This window comes from Cydia fagiglandana, chromosome 20 (genome assembly GCF_963556715.1).
Source record: "Cydia fagiglandana chromosome 20, ilCydFagi1.1, whole genome shotgun sequence".
In the NCBI taxonomy this organism is placed as follows: domain Eukaryota; kingdom Metazoa; phylum Arthropoda; class Insecta; order Lepidoptera; family Tortricidae; genus Cydia; species Cydia fagiglandana.
In genome coordinates, this window is record NC_085951.1 from 10,584,444 (window position 1) to 10,606,793 (window position 22,350).

The 22,350-nt window shown below is 36.5% G+C and overlaps 1 protein-coding gene across 8 annotated transcripts in view; it reads left to right on the plus strand.

Annotated features, from left to right (window-relative positions):
- LOC134674793 (T-box transcription factor TBX3) overlaps positions 1 to 22,350 on the plus strand; it is a 137,724-nt gene that overhangs the window by 81,863 nt on the left and 33,511 nt on the right. For 4 of the 8 annotated variants that reach the window (XM_063532924.1, XM_063532928.1, XM_063532925.1 and 1 more), the window contains exon 4: positions 9,493 to 9,588. The exons of the other annotated variants lie outside the window; for them this stretch is intronic. In XM_063532924.1, the coding sequence (XP_063388994.1) occupies positions 9,493 to 9,588 (96 nt within the window). The remainder of the gene's footprint in view (positions 1 to 9,492; positions 9,589 to 22,350) is intronic. 8 annotated transcript variants of the gene reach the window in all.

Sequence of the window (22,350 nt, forward strand, 5' to 3'; positions counted from 1 at the left end):
AGACAACCATATTTTTTATTATTATTCTCTTCCAAGGGAAATCGGCCTGGTGTTTCAGCCGCCGTAAGGTCTAAAAATCATGTCTTCCTTTCTCTGAGACTTCTCTGCCGACTGTACCCGCCTGGGGGTGCAGGCGCCGACGCTCATTCATATTTGTACAGCGACGCTAATTGCGGCCTGCCCGACTCTCGCGTCGCTCCACGCTGATTAAGTTCTTGACATTATTATTATTTCCTCGTAAATCACTGTTTCAATTGTGGTTAGGGCAACCGTTTTATTTGTTTAAAAGTATACAGTTTTTGTACTTTTTGTCTGACTGACCCCTAAACTTGGAGTCACCGTCAGGCGTGGCTCACTCCGCGATTTCGTCGCATTGCAACAGGTAGCAATAACAAGTACATCCGTTCCACACCAATTTTGGTGGCTAGCCATAAGCTGCGCGTGGCGCTGTCGCCACCTAGCGGCCATATCTGTACTGATCGTAACACACGTGTTTTATTGTTAGAGAATGAGTCTTCTGTACCTAGTAGGTACTATTATTTATTCTGTGTCACCGTTGAAGCAGCTAGAAATAGGTACGTACGACTGCACAACCTAAGAAACCAAGCTACTGTATACAAGCTTCTAGTCTTTGTATAAGTATAATTTATACAAAGTTATTCTCTATCACTATTGTAATTATTACTTTACTTTACTACCTCGTCTGGCAATTGACATTATAATTTTAGTTTATTTACGCCTCTTGTTACTTAGGAACCTAGTTCATTTGTACTAATTAATATGAGAATATGACCTAACCTAGTGTAGTTATATGACCGATAATACATATATAGTTTACAGTCCTACTCGTTATTTCCACCCATATTTGTAGAATAATACACCAATGTCCAATAGATGTATTTTCTTGCTTTCTTTTTTCTAAATTGTCCAACACTGTACAATCCTCAATTCCCCGCTCATAACCGACAACAAAAATCGTATTCCGTACATTTTTCAACCATTCTATTGATTTACACATCTAACGACAGCGACACCACATCATTACTTGTTCGTTGTGATTATCAGTTTTCAATTTCAAATCTCCCACCCTGTAGTCAGTATCGCTGGAATCCAAGACATTACTCGGGGCGTGCGACCAGCAATCTGCCGTAAACACAGCTCGGCAAGTTGTAAATTAAATTCTGATGTCGTAGAATTAAGCTGTAAAGCATGGTAGGAATTAGGGGAGTGCGGTTTGGATTATTTTCTCATGGCGCAATCTAAACCTGAACAATGCTTGCAGCACTGCGGGTACTTAAAACCAGGGATGTTCGCATCCGCACCTGCATCCGCGGAACATCCGCATTATTTTCGAAATCCGCATCCGCATAAAATCGATGCGGAGCTCATGCGGATGCGGATGTCGACCAAGTCGGTAACAGGAACGTCTTAGCAGCGGCGTAAGACTAGGTAATTCATCATTATATACTTATAACGAAATCGTCTAGATCCCGAAAAGTCGACCAAGTTTCTATTTATTAAATAAAACGCACCTATATTCTTAGTCAAATACTGAACGTTTCGTTTTATTTAATAAAAATACTAAAAATGTAATATTTGTCGTTTTTCAAGTACCAAATCTTGACATCCGCATCCGCGGATGTGAGGCTTTAAATATCCGCATCCGCATCCGCGTATGTAAAAAAATCAGCATCCGCAAAATCCTTGCTTAAATATATTCAAATCTGATTATAGCGTTTTCAACGTCGCTATAATCAGATTTGAATAACTTGGGCTACTCTATTTCCGAAATCACAGAAAGGCGGTTGAGCATTTTGGTGAGTTCAGAGGCCCTAAGAGGGCGAGAAATTTTGATATTGATTTTTCGCGGTAAGGCCAACCTTTAGGTATGTTTGGTAACAACATTTTTTTGCAATTTTGGCGTTGATCTCAGATTCTTTCATTCTATAGAATATATTTCAATCAACAGAGACTATTTTATTTTATTTTCGGGGATAATCTTCATAGGTATATTTAGGAAATTCTAATTTAAATAGCTAGGCTAATGTGCTCTGATTCCATCCGTTGAAATATATTTAAGTAATATTAATATATAAAACGTTGGTAGACATATATACCTAGATACCTACTTAATAAATTATCTATACCTAACGTTATTTTAGCTAGGATATTAATACTTCAATGATAGGACTTAATACTTAATAGAATTAACTTTCTACATAAAATACACATGGGTGGTCAAAAGTTTTCATCTATTTTCAAACATGGCGGACCAATATGGCTGATAATCATCGGCTTACGACTCCAGCTCATTAAAGTACGTGCAAAGAAATGTTAATTAGTTTTAAGTCATTAATTTATACTTAGTTTACAATTAAATTACGAAGCTCACTTGAGTTAGTTTAATTCCCTTGAGCGATTTATTCATGAAGCTATTTAGCTTTAGGTCAAACGGCAATGCTCACTAATATATGTACCTATATGTGTAGGTACTCATACTACAGTATGAAGTACATACAGTATGTAAATAGCGCCATAAGATACACATCACACACAGTATGAAGTGCATATACTTGGAAAAATTCGACCTATGGCGCTGTGGCACGGTGGCCGAATGGCACAGGCACCTGCCGCGATAGCAGTGGACGCTGACGCTGGTTCGATTCCAGCCTGGGTCACTGGAGGCCTTGGTCACTCTTTCTTAGCATATGACATTTATTTCAGTATGTAAATAGGTAGGTAAGTAGGTATTAAATGCATAAACTCCAAATGCCTCCTGCCGCATACCTGCTAGTCTGCCTACATCAAGCCTTGTACAAAAAGACGATTTATAATATAAAAGATGACTATTTTAATGTTATCCTATCAACAGTTCTGCTTTTATAGATAGAAATTAAGGGTCTAAAAATGTAAGAAACCCGAAATGAGACTACAAAACCTCCCATTCATCTTGAGAGTATAAGTTTTAAGTCAAAAGTAAAATGAACAAAAGTAACGAAACTTTAAGGACTCTTGTGAAACGCTAGTAGCAAGTAGCTAATGTCTATATTTGCAATAAACACTAATCAATGTGTTAACAGTAGACCCAATGTGAAGGCCAGACACACTTACCCGTATTGACCTTATATAAAATTATAATATCTGGGAGACCGAGTTCGGAAAACATATAAAAACTCAAAAATGCGCGTTTTTCCAGAGATAAGACCTAGCTAGATCGATTTATCGCCCCCGAAAACCCCCGTAAATTTCATCGAATTCGTTAGAGCCGTTTCCGAGATGTCCGAAATATATATACCTAGGTTATTTAAATGAGCGGTCGGCAAACTGCGGGCCGCGGACCGCATGCGGCTCGTGAACCTGTCACTTGCGGCCCGAGTGCCGCTTTGGCTATTTTGTATGTAATAGTGACAAACGACAATGTCTCATAAAGCCATAAATATTAACAAAGTACGGCCCGCGTCACCTCCGTTAACTACTTAAAGGTTGGCTGCTTAAAGGTTGCCGACCGCTGATTTAAATAAACAAAAGTTTCTCGTTTAAAGTTATTACATAGATATGATTCCTAATACCTTTTTATAATCATGTATGAGTAATATGTAAGTAATTATATTATTAATAAATGACTATGAATAATCCATAAAAATCCCACACAATTACCTAGTTCAGGTAGCAAGACATACCTTGTACCAACATAAGTAAGCATCTGGTTAACCCTCATCGAGAACAGACTGGTTCGCCGCGCCGATATGCGCGCGTGATAAGTACGTATTATTCTGACAGCTGTATTAATGCCGATAAGCATCGATCATTGCCGTAATTTCAAGCTCCGGACCTTCACAGATCAATATAATAACAGATATATACTGCCGTATTCGAACTTCAAGATATGTCGACAAGAGACGACACGTACTAGATCCATTCTAGATACGTTATAGTTTAGATATCAACTAGTTCTCTTTTGCAGCGCAATTCGGGCAACCAATGTCACTTTTACGTTAGATAGAGTAAGATATCTATTAGATGTGAATTGGATCTCTAAGTCATATCCTGTGGAAATCGTTCAAGAGTATCTCCAGAATCGCGCAAATTTTAAACATATCGTTATCGTATCTTGGTGAAGTCTAAAAGATATCTAATAGATGTCTATTTCAAAATCCGAATCGGGCCCGTACTTTGAGAATACAATACAATACAATGCTCTTTATTGCACACCTCACATACACGTAGTTTACAATAAATGATTATGTCGAGTCTCTTCTTCTTCTCAGCATATTCGCGTCCACTGCTGAACATGCCTCTTTCATGGATTTCCATGTTGTTCTGTATGCGGCGGTTCTATGCCAGGCCCTGCCGTCTTCCTAATGTCGTCCGACCATCTGGCTCGTGGTTTTCCGTCCCTTCAACTTCCTAGTCGAGGTCTCCAGAACAGTACTCGCTGGCCCCGTCGGTCGTCATCCCTGCGACAGATATGGCCCATTCCCACTTCAAATGAGAATGATGGAAATGAGAATAACAACGCAGACACAGATTTCCAGTTCGCCGGACGATATTAGCCTGTCTGTTGTTCGGAACTGTCACCTTTTGCGTTTATCTGACAGGCTGATATCGTCCGGCGAACTGGTACTGTGGTGGGTTGTAAAAGTATGAAGTGTTTATGTCATAATTATCTCAAAGCACCTTATTTACTTACATTTTGTTTCCCTCGCCACCACCATTTTATAATATTTAAACTTGAAACTTTGCAGGTGTCGTTTCTATTTGCCACCTGTTAAACTTCCTCATTAAAAATTAATTGATTCATAGATCATTTTAATTAATAATTTATTTATGCGGGCATGAGGGTAATCCGCGCTTGAACAACTTTTCTTGAACTAAATTGAAAAGATATTAACAGGGTATCAATTAATAAAATTACGAATCCCTAATTTATGCCTTGATCAATGAATTATTTAGTTTTTAGTCATACTCATAACCTTTAACAGTCATAGTGTACAATAAATGCTGTTTGAAGCAACTAAATTAATGTTAACATTAACAGGACTTAATCGCTTATGCTTTAGCTTTAAAATTACCTCCGACGTTTCGAGGACGACATTGTCCCTGTGGCCTCTGAGAAAGACTGGTTAGTTGACATCAACATCTAGCTGCGTAAGTTTTTCAAACTATTTGGTCGTTGTTATCAACTTGAACGTTTTACACACTACGGATGTCACCGGTCTGTGGGGAGACACTCCTGACTTCGGTCGAACTCGGCTCCGTTCGGCTCAGCATTGCTCCGAGCAATTATTAAGGTTGGCACCACTTTACTTCCTTTTGCGTGCACGACCACAGATAAGATAATCACTTGAATTTTGACAACCCTAAACAGCATAATTCGACCCTGAACCGCTGTCAAACTTCGGGTTTGTAGGAAGTGTCCTTTCTGTACGGTAGTAGGTACTATTATTTCTTCTGTGACTCGGTCGACAAAACACTAACGACATAAATCCATTCATCCATTTTGGTGTCTTGTACTAGAATAAGATGTATATTATAGGTTAAGCATATATTTCAACACCAAATAAACCATTTCTATTCTATTCTATTCTATTCTATTCTATTCTATTCTATTCTATTCTATAAACCAACCAAACAACCAAATACCGAAACTTAAAATCAAACACCTCAATCACGCCAAATCATAATTCAGACCCGAATAGTTTAAAAAAAGGTTCCAAAACATAAATCAAAGTATAAATGAGTGAAACTGTTCCCTCTGCGCTCGCCTGCTCTGTCGACCGTGTTTGTTTTGCGGGCGCGAAGTTTGCTCAACCTATTATTACTGTCTCGTTATACTTTTTAACCAGCCAGCGGTTGCCAACACTCGGTTTGGAAACTTCTAAATGCAGTTAGTTGTTACGTGGTACGGATTCCGTTACCGTAAGTTTTACCCTAGTATTGTCCCAAATTTCTCAACTATAGTTCGTTTTTTTTATCATTAGAAAGAAGGTAAGCGATCGTGACATGTCTTTTAATTGAAAAACGCTTTTTAAAAATCAAGAAGTATTACTTATGAAAGCAGAAGAATATAAATGATCGTATTAGATTCATAATTGTTTCATATTTGCCGTAACTTATTTTTAAAATGTGTTTTTCTATTAAAAGACACATCAAGATTGTTTACCTTATTTCTAATGCTAAAAAAACGCACTAAGACAGTCTCAAACTAAACTAAGACGAATATCTATGTTTAGGTGTGATTTTTATTTGAATGACGCAGTTTTGACGCAAAATATTTTCATAATTGAATGAAAGAAACTCAAATAAAATCAAGAAGAACTGGTATCCTTACTTAATTACGTATTGGACTTGCGAACCATAGTTGTAGTATTAGACTACATATAGTTGGGGGGTTTTATGTTGTAGTTCGTTTTTTTTAGCATTAGAAATTAGGTAAACAATCTTGATGTGTCTTTTAATTGAAAAACACATTTTAAAAATAAGTTACGGCCAATATGTAACAATTATGAATCTAATACAATCATTTATATTTTATCTGCTTTCATAAGTAATAGATTTTGAATTTTAAAAAGCGTTTTTCAATTAAAAGACATGTCAAGATCGCTTACCTTCTTGCAAGTTCTTTCTAATGCTAAAAAAAACGAACTATAGCTAAGAAAGTCAGCTCTGTATAAATTGAATTCGCTTTCGTTTGACATCGCTTTTTTATAGATGTGAAAAAAAAAATCGCTTGAGTTTAGGACTTCCTTAATACTCAAATACAAAAGGTCAGAACGTACGTTATCTTATCAAGATTATTTCCTACATAAACAAAGATAAACATATTCTTAATGTGTATAGTAAAGTGGCGTAGTTGTTAAATACCAAATTGTGGTGTATGTAATCATGTTTACTAAACAAAGTGGAAACATAGCGGGGCCATATGCTTAATCACCAGATCTAAATACAGCCTTCGGTAATTTAAGATCACTTAGAGGATAGTTTTTATTAAGCCCTGTAATTAACTATCCATATAAACATCCATAATGTCCGTAAAAAACAGGGGAATTACGGTATCTGTTTTTATACGTGTTTGTTTAAGGAGTTAATAATGCCTAACGGTTTTGTACAAATTTTTGAGATGTATTTATAGTCTAACAAAGTGTTGAATTGTAGATTCGAAGGTTTGATTACTATAGTTCGTTTTAATTAGCATTAGAAAGAACTTGCAAGAAGGTAAGCGATCTTAACATGTCTTTTAATTGAAAAACGCTTTTTAAAAATCAAAAACGATTACTAATGAAAGCAGAAGAATATAAATAATCGTATTAGATTCATAATTGTTACATATTTGCCGTAACTTATTTTTAAAATGTATTTTTCAATTAAAACCTAAAATAAAATGCTAAAATGGAACTGGGCTGGTCACGTCTGCCGAATGCCGAATGAGTTGTGGGGCAAAATCACTTCAGAGTGGGAGCCCGAAAACTCAAATCGGGGACCTGACAGACCCTGCCGGCGATGGCGGGATGAACTAGACTCCTTCTTAAAGGAGTGGCCAGACATAGCACTTGACAGGGATTTGTGGAGAGGTTGGGGGGAGGCCTTTGCCCAGCAGTGGGACACGACAGGCTCCAAATAATAATATAATTTTTCAATTAAAAGACACATCAAGATTGTTTACCGTATTTCTAATGCTAAAAAAAACGAACTATAGCATAACCTACACACACTGGTAGTTGTATTAAATTACTCATATTAGCCAAATAGCATTCTAACAGTGAGATAAAGGACCGATATCATTGCGGGTGCAAAATTGTATTTGAATGATTAGGAGGAAACAGATACTGTTACTTTAAACTAACTTACTTTAGTACCTGGGGGCTAGCCAATATGACAATCGTTGATAGAAAATGCTAATCGAAACTTAAATAGGTAATGTGTGGAAATCGTCACGTGGCACGTGGCTTTTCATAGTCGTTAGCGTCTGTCATCCCAGTACATTTTTTCTTTTCATTTGGCGTTTGTCTATGTACGATTGTCATCTTGGCAAGGCCTGTAAGAGCTTGCTCTCAAAGTTTCTGAACTCAGCTGTTAATGATCAGGCCAAAGGTTGTCGACGTGCGTTGTCCATATCCCGGCGCAGACGCCGCCGGCGCGGGCGCAGTTCGAAAAAACGTGTTATTATTATTAATAATCTCTCTTATTCAACTCCTTCGTCCAGTGGAGCTATGGGCCGTTCTGAGAAGAGACCCCCCGTGTAAAAACGTATAATTGTCATATATTTAATTGTAGCTGGGTTACAATGTAGGTCTTGTACCTACAACACCTGCCTATATAGACATACATTTTATTTCCGTGACAGCTTTCCTTAAAACATATCATTTTCTATATGTTGGTATACTTGTACTTACATTGACTGATATTAATCTTACGTAGGTATAACATACTGTTTTTATCAAATATCGATGGCATAATCTCATATTCATTGAATCTCCATGTCATATATATTATTTTAATTTTCTATCGAAATACAAAGAATACACAGTGCCACACAATTATGCACTTATGCAGTACGAAAACAACTTAGAAAAAAATATAGGAAGTATGTTACTGTATTAATAAGTAGGTACATATGTACATATTAATACATATTTTGGGTTGATGATCATACCGAGATCGATCTAAACAACGGGTGTTTTGATAGATAGGTACATTAAGGTACAACTTACTTACATATTAATATACCTACAATATTTATCAAAAGGCACAATTATAGAAATAGAGAAATTATTTTATTCGTGAGAACAAACACAAAATAAAAACTTATACAAAATAGATTCCTAATTATTATTAGGAAACTTCTTATTATTAACAAAATATATCATGGGACCATTTTACACACGTCGACCTTGTCCCACAAACAAATGGTGCAATAAAGAAATACAATACAATACAGTAAACAGTTAAAGTTAAGCTCAATAAAGCTTGTGTTGTGGGTACTAGACGGCGATATGTATATTATATTTATATATAAACACTCATCTACAAACATCTATAACCCAGGAACAAACATTTGTTATAACAAATAAATAATTGCCCTTACCAGGATTCCTAGTGCTTCGTAGAGGCTCACTACCGACTAGGCTAGGAGGCCGTTACTATATCACCCACCTGAAAAGGAAATGCTATTCAATAGTGTATTTTACTGTACCTATTTAAAATAAATTATCTCACTCCATGCATGAAATAAAGCACCAGATAATTTTTAAAAATAACATAGATACCTACCAGTTATTTTTAAACACAATTTCTATTTAATAAATCGGATCAAAATAAGACGTTATTGTGCAATGTTTCATATAATAAATTTCATTTTAGCAAATCGTTTTGACAGTGAAAAGAATCTGATTGGACTAGTAGGAGAATGCCCTATTAACAAATGTATCCCCCTAATATACAGGCTTATGGTGCCCATTGCCAGTTACTAAAGTACTTGTTTCTCCTTCGTAGGAGCTCATCTATAACCAAAGTCAACGGATGTTGTCCAAACTGCTGTGGCCCATCCCGGCCCCTAGTGCGCCCAGAGACCCCCACTCAGATCATTTGGTTAGTAGACATTTTGTTTTTTTTTTACTTATTTTTAGGCCATGAGGCTTGCGGTTTTGCGTGACTTAGTCTGGTGTCAGTTATACGAATGTTTTTTTTTTGTTTATATTAAGTCTATCATCATTTTACTTGGCTTTCTACTGCAGTTTTCAGGATGAAATTAATTGATAAAACATCAGTCTACTATACTAAACAAACAGTGAGAAATCTTAAGTATTAGGTAATCTTATATTACTATACCTATAATTCTTACCTTTACTGCAACTTTAAAACGAATCCTAATACGCTGAAGGGTAATTAATTCATAATATACACATACGTCAATTTATTCATAATCTAGCATTTACATATATGTATTTTAACTACTGGCACAATTCTAGGTCTACCCGACTTTTAATTAGCTCCTACATTAAGATCTAGATCTGAACTTTAAAGTTCGCATTAGCCAATAAACTAGCCATCCAAAGTTAATTTCGTAACGGAAATTAAAAAATAATAGCACAAGAATAACCGTCAAAACACGTCTCCCGCCCCCAATAGAGCCTGGACAAACTACAACTTTCGTCAAAAAAATTGATGATCCAAATCATAGCGGCAGATGTTAATGATTCTATTATTTATGACCGTTCGTCTACTTTTTTTTGCCTTTTTTTCTTGTTTATGCTCGTACGTAAACGAAAGGTTAGTCGGCCGTGTTATTTTCCGTTTTTGGGATGATTATCTTCGAATACGTCAATGTTACGGGTTTAATTTAATTTTGATGTGTAAACTTGAGCAATTGTGTAGTTTTTTTTTAATGATTAAAGATAGTTAAATAGAGTAGTTTTTGGAATAGGTTTTGTCATGTGATATATTGTAGATTTGGGATTTTATTTAGACGTGTTGCTGAACAATTTTTTGCGGAAGTGCTGCACTCATATCGACGCTGTTTGAACCATCATTTTATTCATGTAAAGGCCAATGATGATGATGCTGAACAATTTTTAACAAAACTAATGTATAAAGCTTGAAACATACCTGTTTTTACTGATATCGTCGTGGGCGATCGAGGGGGCATAACTAGGTAGATATATCACAATTTCAGACGTTATAAAATTCGGTAGAAATATTTTATGAACTTGTTACCCACCTGCTTGGCCCTAAGGCTATACTGGCTTGTTACCGAATCAGTAAAAAATATTGATAGAGATACCATACTAGCGTTTATTGGAAATTTAACTATGGTGACCATGATGAAATGTGATTTAAAAACAATTTTATTTCTTTTTAATTTTTTTTAATAAAAAATGAAAACACAATAACTGTGTTAAAATTCATTGCTGGAATTAAAATGCTTGCTATTTTCTTAATTGTACATTGTAGGTACAAGTATTTTAGAAATAAATTTAAGTTACGTTACAAACACCTACATTTTTAAATCAAATAAAATATTGTTATAATAGCTTCCATGCTTGTCTGTGATAATGATAACCCTGTAGTTACCTATACAATGAACTTACGTTCACATAATTATTTAATGAATAAACAGTATTTGAAGTAAAATAATACCATAAAGGATGACTCACGTTAGACCGGGCCGTGTCCGACCCGGAGCTTCCGGCGCATCGTTTTCTATGGAAAGCATCACGTGATCGCCTGTAATGTCATAGAAAAATAAGCGCCGGAAGCTCCGGCCCGGATACGGCCCGGTCTAACGTGAGTCATCCTTAATGTTTATTATAAAACAGTTACAAATACTGTGGTGGTGAAAACTTATATAAACTCACGCAATAAATATTGATTGAATGAAACTTCCTTTTCTGTAACCGCCGTTTGACGTTTGACAAGTCAGTAGTGTCAAGTAACATGACATGTTCATGGTTTAATCATGTGTAATGTACGTAGCCGTCACTCCCTCGTGTGGAGTATCGCCTATGATCTGTTGCGAGATAAAACATCAATTGATGCGTCAATAAGTATACCTACACCTACTGACCTTCATATTAGATTTATGTAATCAATTCTATAATAAAGTCTGTGCGGAAAGAAAAGAGTCGTGGATTATACGGGAACCAATACAATTGAGGACTCTTCTCTTTCCACACAGACTAGAGTAAGTACATGTTTTTTATATGTAGCTTGTTTTAGTGCTTTAGTAGTTTTACTACAATAATAATTATATTATGTTTTTGTCTGTGTAATTATATTTATTGTAAACTACGTGCATGTGAGGTGTGCAATAAAGAGTATTGTATTGTATTGTATTGTGTCTCCTTATCAGAAATAATATTCGACTAACAAAATCGTAGCTACTTAGTTTATATTTACTAGCATTTGATTACTTGAAAACTAGATAAAGTAAATTTCATAAGTCATACTACAAGAAAACTTACTTTTTTACTTATTAAGTAACTTTAATTTAGTTAATACTAGCTAACAAAGTTAGCTGTACCAGTATTTGAGCCATAAGATATTTTTTTTCTCGGAACAAATATGGCTGTTTTCCTTTTATGTGTAAATTAATAATGTAATAGTATTATGTCGCAGTATCTGCAGTATTTATCGAGTTAGCATTACTTAACATATATTTATTAGGAAGCCTTGACATGTCACTTTTAACTTAGTTATATGATATTTGCTATTACAAATTGTACCACTTTTATAAGTCATTAATCTCATAAATTGCTTGAATATGACATTATCGATCTATCTCTAATAAAACATTTATGTTATATATTCGTTTTTTGTCATTAAAGTTCATTGCAATAAACGTACCTATTTATTTTTATACAGTAGGTAGGTATTCATATCTAATATATGTATATATCTATATATCTTATCTTTATTGTCTAGTTGAATATACACATACCTTACTGATTAAAAAATATCTTAATTTGTTTATAATTTAAAATAATTAGATCGTAATCAAAACAATAAACATAGGACAAAGGAAACATAAAATTAAAATGACAGTACTCATTAAAAGTCCTGATTTAAAAACCAAAGTGCGGTCACCCTACACGGCCCAAGGCGCCAGTGGTCATCTCACCAAGGTGTCTGCAGCCTAATTATATGGATGAAGAACACCTCACAAACTCAAATATTTGACCATCGCGTCTACTAACAAATTAGCACCTTACTCGCTTGAGATACGTTACATAATGCTTTGATAATGACTTGCAAAGAAAAAAAAAGTTTGACAATCGGAACAAGCTAGTTTATACTTTATGTAGCTGCGTGATGGTTTATTTTTGATTGGAGTTGGGAGCGTAGAAAAAACGTAGAGTCGAGAATTAGCGTAAAAACGAAGTTAATTACAATATGATTAGGGGTTTGTTTCACAAAACTAACAAGCGTTTGTATTTAATTAGGGCAATAAATAGTTATATTGTCGTTAGACAGCTGGCGTTTTATAATAATATTATAGAACAGGTATGTTTGTTTAAGTTATCCTAGTTAGGAGTGACATGTGTGGTCATTATTCATAGTTTTTTGCATGTGATAATTCGGTTTCCGACTGTATCATTTGCAGTCATATTTATAATTACGGATGCGTTAGATTTCCGGTTATTTTTTCGAAGCACGCGCATGATTTATTGCTTCTGTAATAGATATTTCATTCATACGTCAATAGTTATTTGATGTATCATGTGATGAGTGGCCTAAAGGTGGATCAGAGACTAGTGAGTGATAAGTACAGTCAGCTTCAATTGTAATGGATGAAACATGTCTCCAAAAGTGTCTGCCGCTCTGAAATAATTTTCCAAATAGAAATATTTTACGTTCTAATACTAATCATCAGCGACTCTTCAACAATCAGTCAACGACAATTAAAATATTAAGGACTAAAGTAGTTCTCAGACTATTTTTCTAGCGGTCAATCGTGCGTCAATCTCATTCTTCTTCTTCTTCTTTCCCTTTTCCCACTTTAGGTGGGGTCGGCTCTCCTAATTAATTTACGCCAGGCACTTCTGTCCTGGATTGTCGTTATGTCTAGCTTGGCATGCTTTATTGTTCGGGTCATGTTTGTCCACCAGGTGCCGGGCGGGCGCCCTCTACCGCGTTTTATTTCGGGCAATTCCAGCGCCTTACGAACCACATTGTCATCGTCTCTTCGCATAACGTGTCCGTACCATCTTAGTCGACTTTCTGTTAATTTTCCAGGTATTGGAGCTACCTTGAAACTACCTCTTACAAGTTCGTTTCTAATTTTATCTAGTCTAGTAACACCCCCCGACCATCTCAACATTTTCATTTCATTTACATGTATTTTCTGTTCATGACTTTGTTTGACAGTCCAACATTCGGCGCCGTATAGTAAAGCAGGTCTTATTGCAGTCTTGTATACCTTTCCCTTAGTTTTGATTGGCATCAGAGGGTCACACATGATTCCTGTTAAGCTTCTCCATTTTTGCCACCCCACGTTTATTCTATGCGCTACGTCTGCATCGATGTTTGCGTCTGCTGTCATCAATGAGCCCAGGTATTTAAATTGTGTCACTTTTGGTACAGATGTTCCGTCGGGGTAGTAAATGGTATTAGCTGCCCTATAATTTGGGTTTGGATCGTACAGACATTCCATGTGTTCAGTTTTTGATTTGCTGACGCGGAGACCGTATTTTTCGAGGGCAGTCATCCAATCCAATAGGTCCTTTTGGAGTTGTGTAGGCGTATTGGCCACTAAAGCAATATCATCCGCATATAGCAGACTCCATGGTAGCGGAGCTTGAACATCTTTTGTTAGATAGTCCATGACCAGGTTAAAGAGTAACGGGCTTAAAGCCGATCCCTGGTGTACGCCTACTTTGACTTCAAAGCTGTCGCTCAAACCAGCTGGGCTTTTTACCCGAGTTTTGATCCCTTGGTACATATCTTCGATCAGTTTGATGTAATACTCGGGTACATTTTGGTCTCTTAATGCTTGCCACACAAGTCTCCTCGGCACTCGGTCAAACGCCTTCTCTAAGTCAATGAATATGAAATGAAGGTTCTTTTTATTCAGTCTGTGTTTTTCCATTAGTACTCTTACTGTCTGGATTGCATCTGTCGTGGATTTGGAAGGAGTAAAGCCGAATTGGTTTGGTGATATTGATGTTAATAATTGTATTCTCTGATTGAGTACACGCTCCCATATTTTGAGGGTGTGGGATGTTAATTTTATTCCTCGATAGTTTCCGCACTGGGTCACTTCTCCCTTGTTCTTGTAGAACGGCACTAGAAGGCTTTTTCGCCAGGAGTCTGGTATCTCTGATGTTCTTAAAATGAGACAGAACAGCTTTGTTAGCCATTCGATACCCAGAGGTCCCAGCGTTTTCCACAATTCCGCCGGTATCTCGTCTGGCCCAACTGCCTTGTTGTTCTTCATTTGAGATACTGCTTTCTGTACTTCACCTATGGTTGGATCTTTTATGGGACCCAGCACTGGTTCTAAAGGAACGAGTTGTTCACTCGGGAATTCCTCATTCAGCAGTGATTCGTAGTACTCATACCATCGTTTATTTATATCTGTATTTTCAGTTAAAAGTATGTTATTTTTATCCTTAACATATTTGTTTATTTTTACGTCTAGGGTGGCGTTATGCCTTTTCTTGGCAATTTTGAATATCTCTTTATCTGATTTACTATTCTCTATTTTGCTGTATAAGTCCTCACGCGACTTAGCCCTAGATTGAGCAACGGTACGCTTAGCAAGCAATTTTGCTTCTTTATATCTATTTTTGCCATCTTCATCGTTTGACTTCTGCCACTCTTTAAAAATCTGTTTCTTATTGCGTATCTTTTCCTTCACATTTGTATTCCACCACGTGGGATCTTTTCCCGTACTGACGCCACCTTTGGAAACACCCAGCAATGTTGTTGCTTGGGCTTTACAGAAAGTTTCAAAATTTTCCCACATTTCATTTGACGACTCGTAGTCTCGGTCTGCTTCATCCATTAGGTATTTGTGAATGACGGCAATAAGAGGTTCTCCTTTCGCGCTGTTTAGGTCTTTCCATTTAATTTTGGCCGTTTTATCCACAATAGTTTTAATAGGTTTGGGCAGCCTGAATGATGTCACAAGGATTCGATGCTGAGTAGTCAGGGGTTCCCCCGGAATAACTTTACAATCTTTAAATTGGGATTTTAGTTTTCTATCTCCTATTATAAAATCTATTTGTGTAGCTTTTCCTCCACTTTTATATGTAATGATATGCTCGGGTTTCTTTTTAAAACATGTATTTACTAAAACTAAGTCATGCCGAGCAGCATATTCTAATATGGTCATCCCTTCTTTATCAAGATTTCTATATGCATAGCCCCCATGAACATTGTTAAACGTATAATTTGATTTCCCAACATGACCATTTAGGTCTCCACAGATGATTTTATTTTCATTTTGGGGTATGGTTTGGGTAAGTTCATCTAGGTCTTCCCAGAATATTTCCTTTTCATACTCTGAACATCCTACTTGGGGGGCATATGCTGATATTATATTTATAACTGGTTGATTATCTAATGCTAGTTTGATCGACATAAGACGGTCTGTGCGTCTATCAATGTTTATTATGCGGTTTTTCAGGTCTTTATCCAAGACAATGCCAATGCCATTCTGGTTGTTGACAGTACCATAGTAGACAAGTTTGTACCCCAGTCCTAGGTCTCTGGATTTTGCACCTTTCCACTTAGTCTCCTGTATGCAGCAAATATTGACCCGTCTCCGATGGAGAGTTTCTGCCAGTTCTTGTTGTCGGCCAGTGAGTGATCCTAGATTCCACGTTGCTATGCGTAATTGCTGTTGCGAACGCTTGTTCTTGTCTACGTCGCTTTTGGGGAACGCCCTAACATTTCGGTTCGCATCTTTCGCATTCGGAGCAGTTACGTCGCTTTGGGGGTACGCCCTAGCATTTATACTATCTCGTTTCTTGTGTCTTGCCATGTTTAATTAGGAGATGTGTTTTTTTTTGGCTATTGTTGTTTTTACGGCCGGTTGCCACCTGACGCCAAGACTGTCACCTATCCTTGAGGTGCGAGCGCCGCCGTTGACCCTCTAGGGGTTCCTCCGCCGCCATCTCTTCTGGATGCCCCGGCCTAGAGACGCAGCACTGCCCGCGGCCTCTACTCCAAATATGTCGGAGAAGCCCGGGGCAGGGGTTTGGTGCGGAGTATCCTTCTCCGGCCTTGTTGGTCCGCGGGAGGTATTTTATTTCCCTCCTACCCTATGGAGGTGTTATCCTCCATCGAGCTTTCCCCTATCCGCCGCCTGGGGACGCGTCCTCTAGGGAATCAGGCTACCCCGAGGAGTGCGTCAATCTCATTCGTTAAAGTATTTTAGACCTCTCATATAGGCTCACTAGATGGCGTTACGTAATATTCAGGGGTCAACGCTCCCATAGATTCCATTACGAAAATGCCCTTTACAAAATATAACAATAGGTCTGAGCGGAAACCTATCTAAGTGCGGCTAACAATCAGCATCAATAGTTGTGTATCAGACTATGCGCCAAAAATATCTAGATACCGTTTTCTAACAGGAGGGAAGTATAGCTAGTTACAGAGAAAAGTAACTATTTTCATACAATTTCCATTTCGGGAGAAAACGTTTTCCATTAACTAAATCTTAACATATCACTTTGATTTTAACGTCGATCGCTTCAGCAATTTCAGCATAATATATTCTAGGTTTATAGGTTTCGCTTTTTTTGAAAGAAAAAAAAATGTTGTATTGCAAATTCTGAAAAAAGTAAAACATGCTAAATAATCATCGAGAATAGAAAATATTTAGGTTTAGGAAAATATTTAGAAGTGGAAAAACCTTCAATTTGGAATCAACCTTATCGACAACCGACAATGTGGTACCTTTTCGTAATACGTCAGAAATATTCCATTATTTAGCATTAAAAATAAAGTAAATATCTCGCAGTAAAACAATACCCTTTCCACACATGACACTATAAGACATATCTATTGGCCTCAGCTAATGCATTTTAAACTAAATCTAAAATTTCACGTACCTACCTCTAAAGTCATCAATCACAGGGCAATCAATTATCTCCCCTCCCCTCCTTAACCCCTCCCCCCTTATCGCGTCTCCCCCCCCCCCCTTTACAACCGCGTATCGCGTATTGGCGATGTCTCACGGGATTTGCACCCAAAGAGCCGTACTTCAATTTTAAAAATCACAACTTGTATTTATATTGAGATGCCATACTCGCATTGCATCTCTCTCGTACTTATTTATAGGTACGCGATGCACTACGAATAGTATCAAATTACCATCAAACGAAGTACAATTTTAAAATTCGAATCTGGCACAACTAGTTACTCATAAAGCTTGCACAAGTATTGTGGACCGACCATTTAGATTATAAATACTCAAACGCTAAATTGTATGAGTCTAGGGATCTTATTATACTGGTTACCCACAGTGGAGTGGAAATGTCCAAGAGGGGTGCAGGGTGAAATCAGGTAACGTAAGAAGTTCAAATGCGGGTTATCGTTTTTAATTCGAGATAATCTTTTTTGCAAAGATTACTTGGGTATGTGTTTTCGAAAACAGAAGTACAGTTTGGCAAAAAAAGAGTAGAAATTAAATAGTGGCAACACTGTAGTGTCGTCCCTTTCAAACTAATAAATATAAGAAAACGGGACGACACTACAGTGTTGCCACTTTTTAATTTCTACTCTTTTTTTGTCAAGCTGTAATATTAGTATAATGATGGTAGGCGCAAAGTCTCACAAAAACGTTGCATGTGCAAAATTTTATACATGCCTAGGTTATATAGAAACTTGCCCCCTTATTCATAAAACTTAGCAAACTTTTACTAAATTTTGTCCCTCCTAACAAACACATATCTGAAAATGACGTAATGATAAGTAAAACTCATTTCACGTTATAATATAGTTTTACCTTATATTAAAAAAAACTCGTTCTACTCTGTACTTAGCTAATAATTCAATAATAATATTGCGCCTAAATAATATGTGCCTCTAACACCACCGTTATTAAACAAAACGCATCAACAAAACTGTAGTTCTCCTATCCGATAACAGGTGGCGCTAATTGTAAAGTTTTATTGCCCATACTTAGAGCTCGTATAAATTGTCAGTTACGACATCCCTTTGTGTAGTAACGACTTTTACGACTGGAACACATCGATGATAGTTGTTTATTTAATACTTTATACCTGGGGAATGGATAAATACAAATAATAGAACGGCAAATAGATTTTTTACGAGATACAGGCACAGAATAAATAATAGTACAGAAGACTCACTCTCTAACAAAACGCGTCTGTCACGATCAGCACAGATATGGTCGCTAGGTGGCGACAGCGCCACGCGCGGCTTATGGCAAACCCCAAAATTGGGGTCGAACGGATGTACTTTTAGCTACCTGTAGCAAAGCGACGAAATCGCGGAGTGAGCCACGGCTGATACAGGGTAGGTGGTTATGAATTCATGCATTTATAGGTAATAGGGGTAATATTACTTACATGCCTGTTTAGTCCGTGACCAAAATTATCTAAATAAATAAAAGAATAAATAATATTATGGGAGAATCTTACACATATCTATAGTTCGTTTTTTTTAGCATTAGAAATAAGGTAAACAATCTTGATGTGTCGTTTAATTGAAAAACTCGTTTTGAAAATAAGTTACGGCAAATATGTAACAATTATGAATCTAATACGATCATTTATACTCTTCTGCTTTCATAAGTAATAGTATTTGATTTTTAAAAAGCGTTTTTCAATTAAAAGACATGTCAAGATCGCTTACCTTCTTGCAACTTCTTTCTAATGCTAAAAAAACGGACTATACCTAGCCTCACAATAAGGCTTGTGTTGTGGGTAGTAGACTACGATGTATATAAAAGATAGGTACCTACATAGATGTAGATTAAATACTAGGTATATTAGTACTAAGTTCAAAATTCTTATGTCGTCACGAATCATGTCCGTCTAACGACTCTAACGCATACCACATTCTCTTTATCACACAATTACTGCTCGGAACAGTCGGCGGTATATTAGTCGTATCAGAGACATATATAACTCTGTATAAGATAAATAAAGTCTAAGAAAAAAACCGGGCAAGTGCGAGTCGGACTCGCGCACGAAGGGTTCCGTACCATAATGCAAAAAAAAACAAAAAAACAAAAAAGAAGCAAAAAAAAACGGTCACCCATCCAACCACTACCGACCACTCCCGACGTTGCTTAACTTTGGTAAAAAATCACGTTTGTTGTATATTTAAATCTTTATTTTATTCTGTTTTTAGTATTTGTTGTTATAGCGGCAACAGAAATACATCATCTGTGAAAATTTCAACTGTCTAGCTATCACGGTTCGTGAGATACAGCCTGGTTACAGATAGACGGACGGACGGACAGCGAAGTCTTAGTAATAGGGTCCCGTTTTACCCTTTGGGTACGGAACCCTAAAAACGTGCCTCGGAAATCAAGAAAAAGTCATTCTCGAATAGATGGCGCCATATACCTTTGGCCTATTCTCGACTAGATGGCGTTGACGACACCGTTTGATATTTAACAATTTTAACACGCATCAGTGAAAGAACATGGGTCAGTATGGAACAATAAAAATTAAAAATCATTTATCCGTAAACATATTTTGATTAATTTATACATTTTAAATTTTATTTTAAGTTTTAATAGTGTGTCGATAGATGGCAGTAAATGTACCGTGACTACAAAATTTACTTTGGCAATAGCCCTCTACACTATCTATTCTCTTTGGTCGTATTTTTATCACTTGTCATGTCATGCGTCACTTTCGCACTTACATACTTGTTAGAACGTGACAGCCATGATGACAAATGATAAAAAACCGACCATCTTAGCCCTACTATATCATTGATCTAGTCAAGATCGCAGAAAATCCACCAGATGGTGATAGTGATCATCGGTCTATCTTGTTTGAAGTCTAAGACTTCACACGGTGCCCTTCCCATACAAACATGAATAATATTTCTTTCATATCGACAATACATATACTTCTATCCACTTGTATTTTCCTAAAACCATTTGCAATGCATTAAAATGTGGAACAACTTCAAAGACAGTGGCGCCTCTTGCAATTACGGCGCCCATCTGAACTAAATACGACCGATATTGGAAGACCCCTCGCGTCAAAGTAACGCTTCGCGGAGAGAGCTCTGAATATATTGTTTTAGAAATAATGGATGATTTTATACTTGAGCTAGAGCGCCTAGTATAAAAGGTTTTATAGTTCAAAACCATCGCTTTATACAATAGAGTTGCCTATGAATTGCTAGGGATGGTGGTGCGAGCGATTTTGTGTTTTAAGTAACTAGTGTTAGAGTCTTTATTTGTTTGTATTTTTTTTGGTACAGTCGTTTGATAGTTTCCCGGTTTTTCAATAAGGAAATAATGGCGTAATATGTCGTTTCTTTAACTCATCGTAAACCACTGAGACAGTTTTACATTAAAGTAACTACCTACTATTTTTCAATTTTTTTAATAATATGTACTATCAAATAAACAACTACTTATAGTGCGACATAAAATTGTAGAAATTAAATAAAATGGAACTAAAAAATTCCCATACTAAATTGTTGCCATGTGTAAGCATTTTTCGTCAAAAATGTGACAGTTACGTAGAAAGTGGCGCCCTCATTTAATTTCTACTGTCATGTTATAAGTTTTTAATGAAAGTATTGTATTGAATTTAAATGTTTTCATAAGTTCGCAACGCGCTCAGTGCGGTGCTGCCAATGCCATCTATCGGACCAGCTTCGAACTAAAAGTTTAACTTTGTAAGGTCTCTTAATTGAAATAGTTATGAGACTGTTATTAAATCCATAACGAGGTACGTACATTTCCACGGAAATTACTCTCTAATGGCGCATTTTATCCAAGAAACACATCGAATAGACATTTTCGCACATAATAACAAAAACGAAGCTGCAGGAGTTATTCAGACATAATTATTTGAAGCTAATATAACATCAATTCAGCGTCCACGTAAGTCGCCTTCGCCAGGCTTCCGTACGGTTCATCATCATCATCATCATCATGTAAAATTAACGGTTATTGAAAAGAAACAGGCGAAACATCGTGCAAGCATACCTATTTCAAAGTTAAGATACCTACTTATAATACCCTTCAGTAGTTCAGTACTGGAGTTGTCACACTTGCCACTGCCTAAAACATATTAAAATTGCAAAACTTTCCACATGGAAAAGTCTAAAATTTGTTTTACTGTGACTGTGACCTCCAACTTTTTTCGGATACTTACGACTTGAGTACCAAAAGGCCTAACTAAAGAACATAAGCGTCGCATTTCCAAAAACGCAGTGCGTTTTTGAGATCAACCATACAAATCAAATACGATAACATTTTGTTACAAATCCATTATCAAGAATAAAGCAAGCTACATACCAAAAGTCTAAGAAGCATGGCAAAACAGCGTACATAGAGCCTTTAACTCATAACACAGAAATTATTACACCTTTGTTACACGATAACAGAACTTATGTCTTCGATATAAGGGCTTTTGCAATTGCACTTAAAATGCACAAGCTAATTAAAGGTTTTCTCACACATTTAAACAATTACTTGTTTCTGTCGGGTTTAAAACACTTTTACGCGCTCGGTATTATATTGTTGCATTCCTAACTAATGATAATAACTGAGGGCTATGTCTTGAATCCTGGCCACTGATCATTTTAACTAGATGCAGTGATGACTTGCGGTCACTATTTTTTATTTATTTAAAAAATTAAATCAGGCAACAAAACCCATCGGCTTTTTAATATATGTAT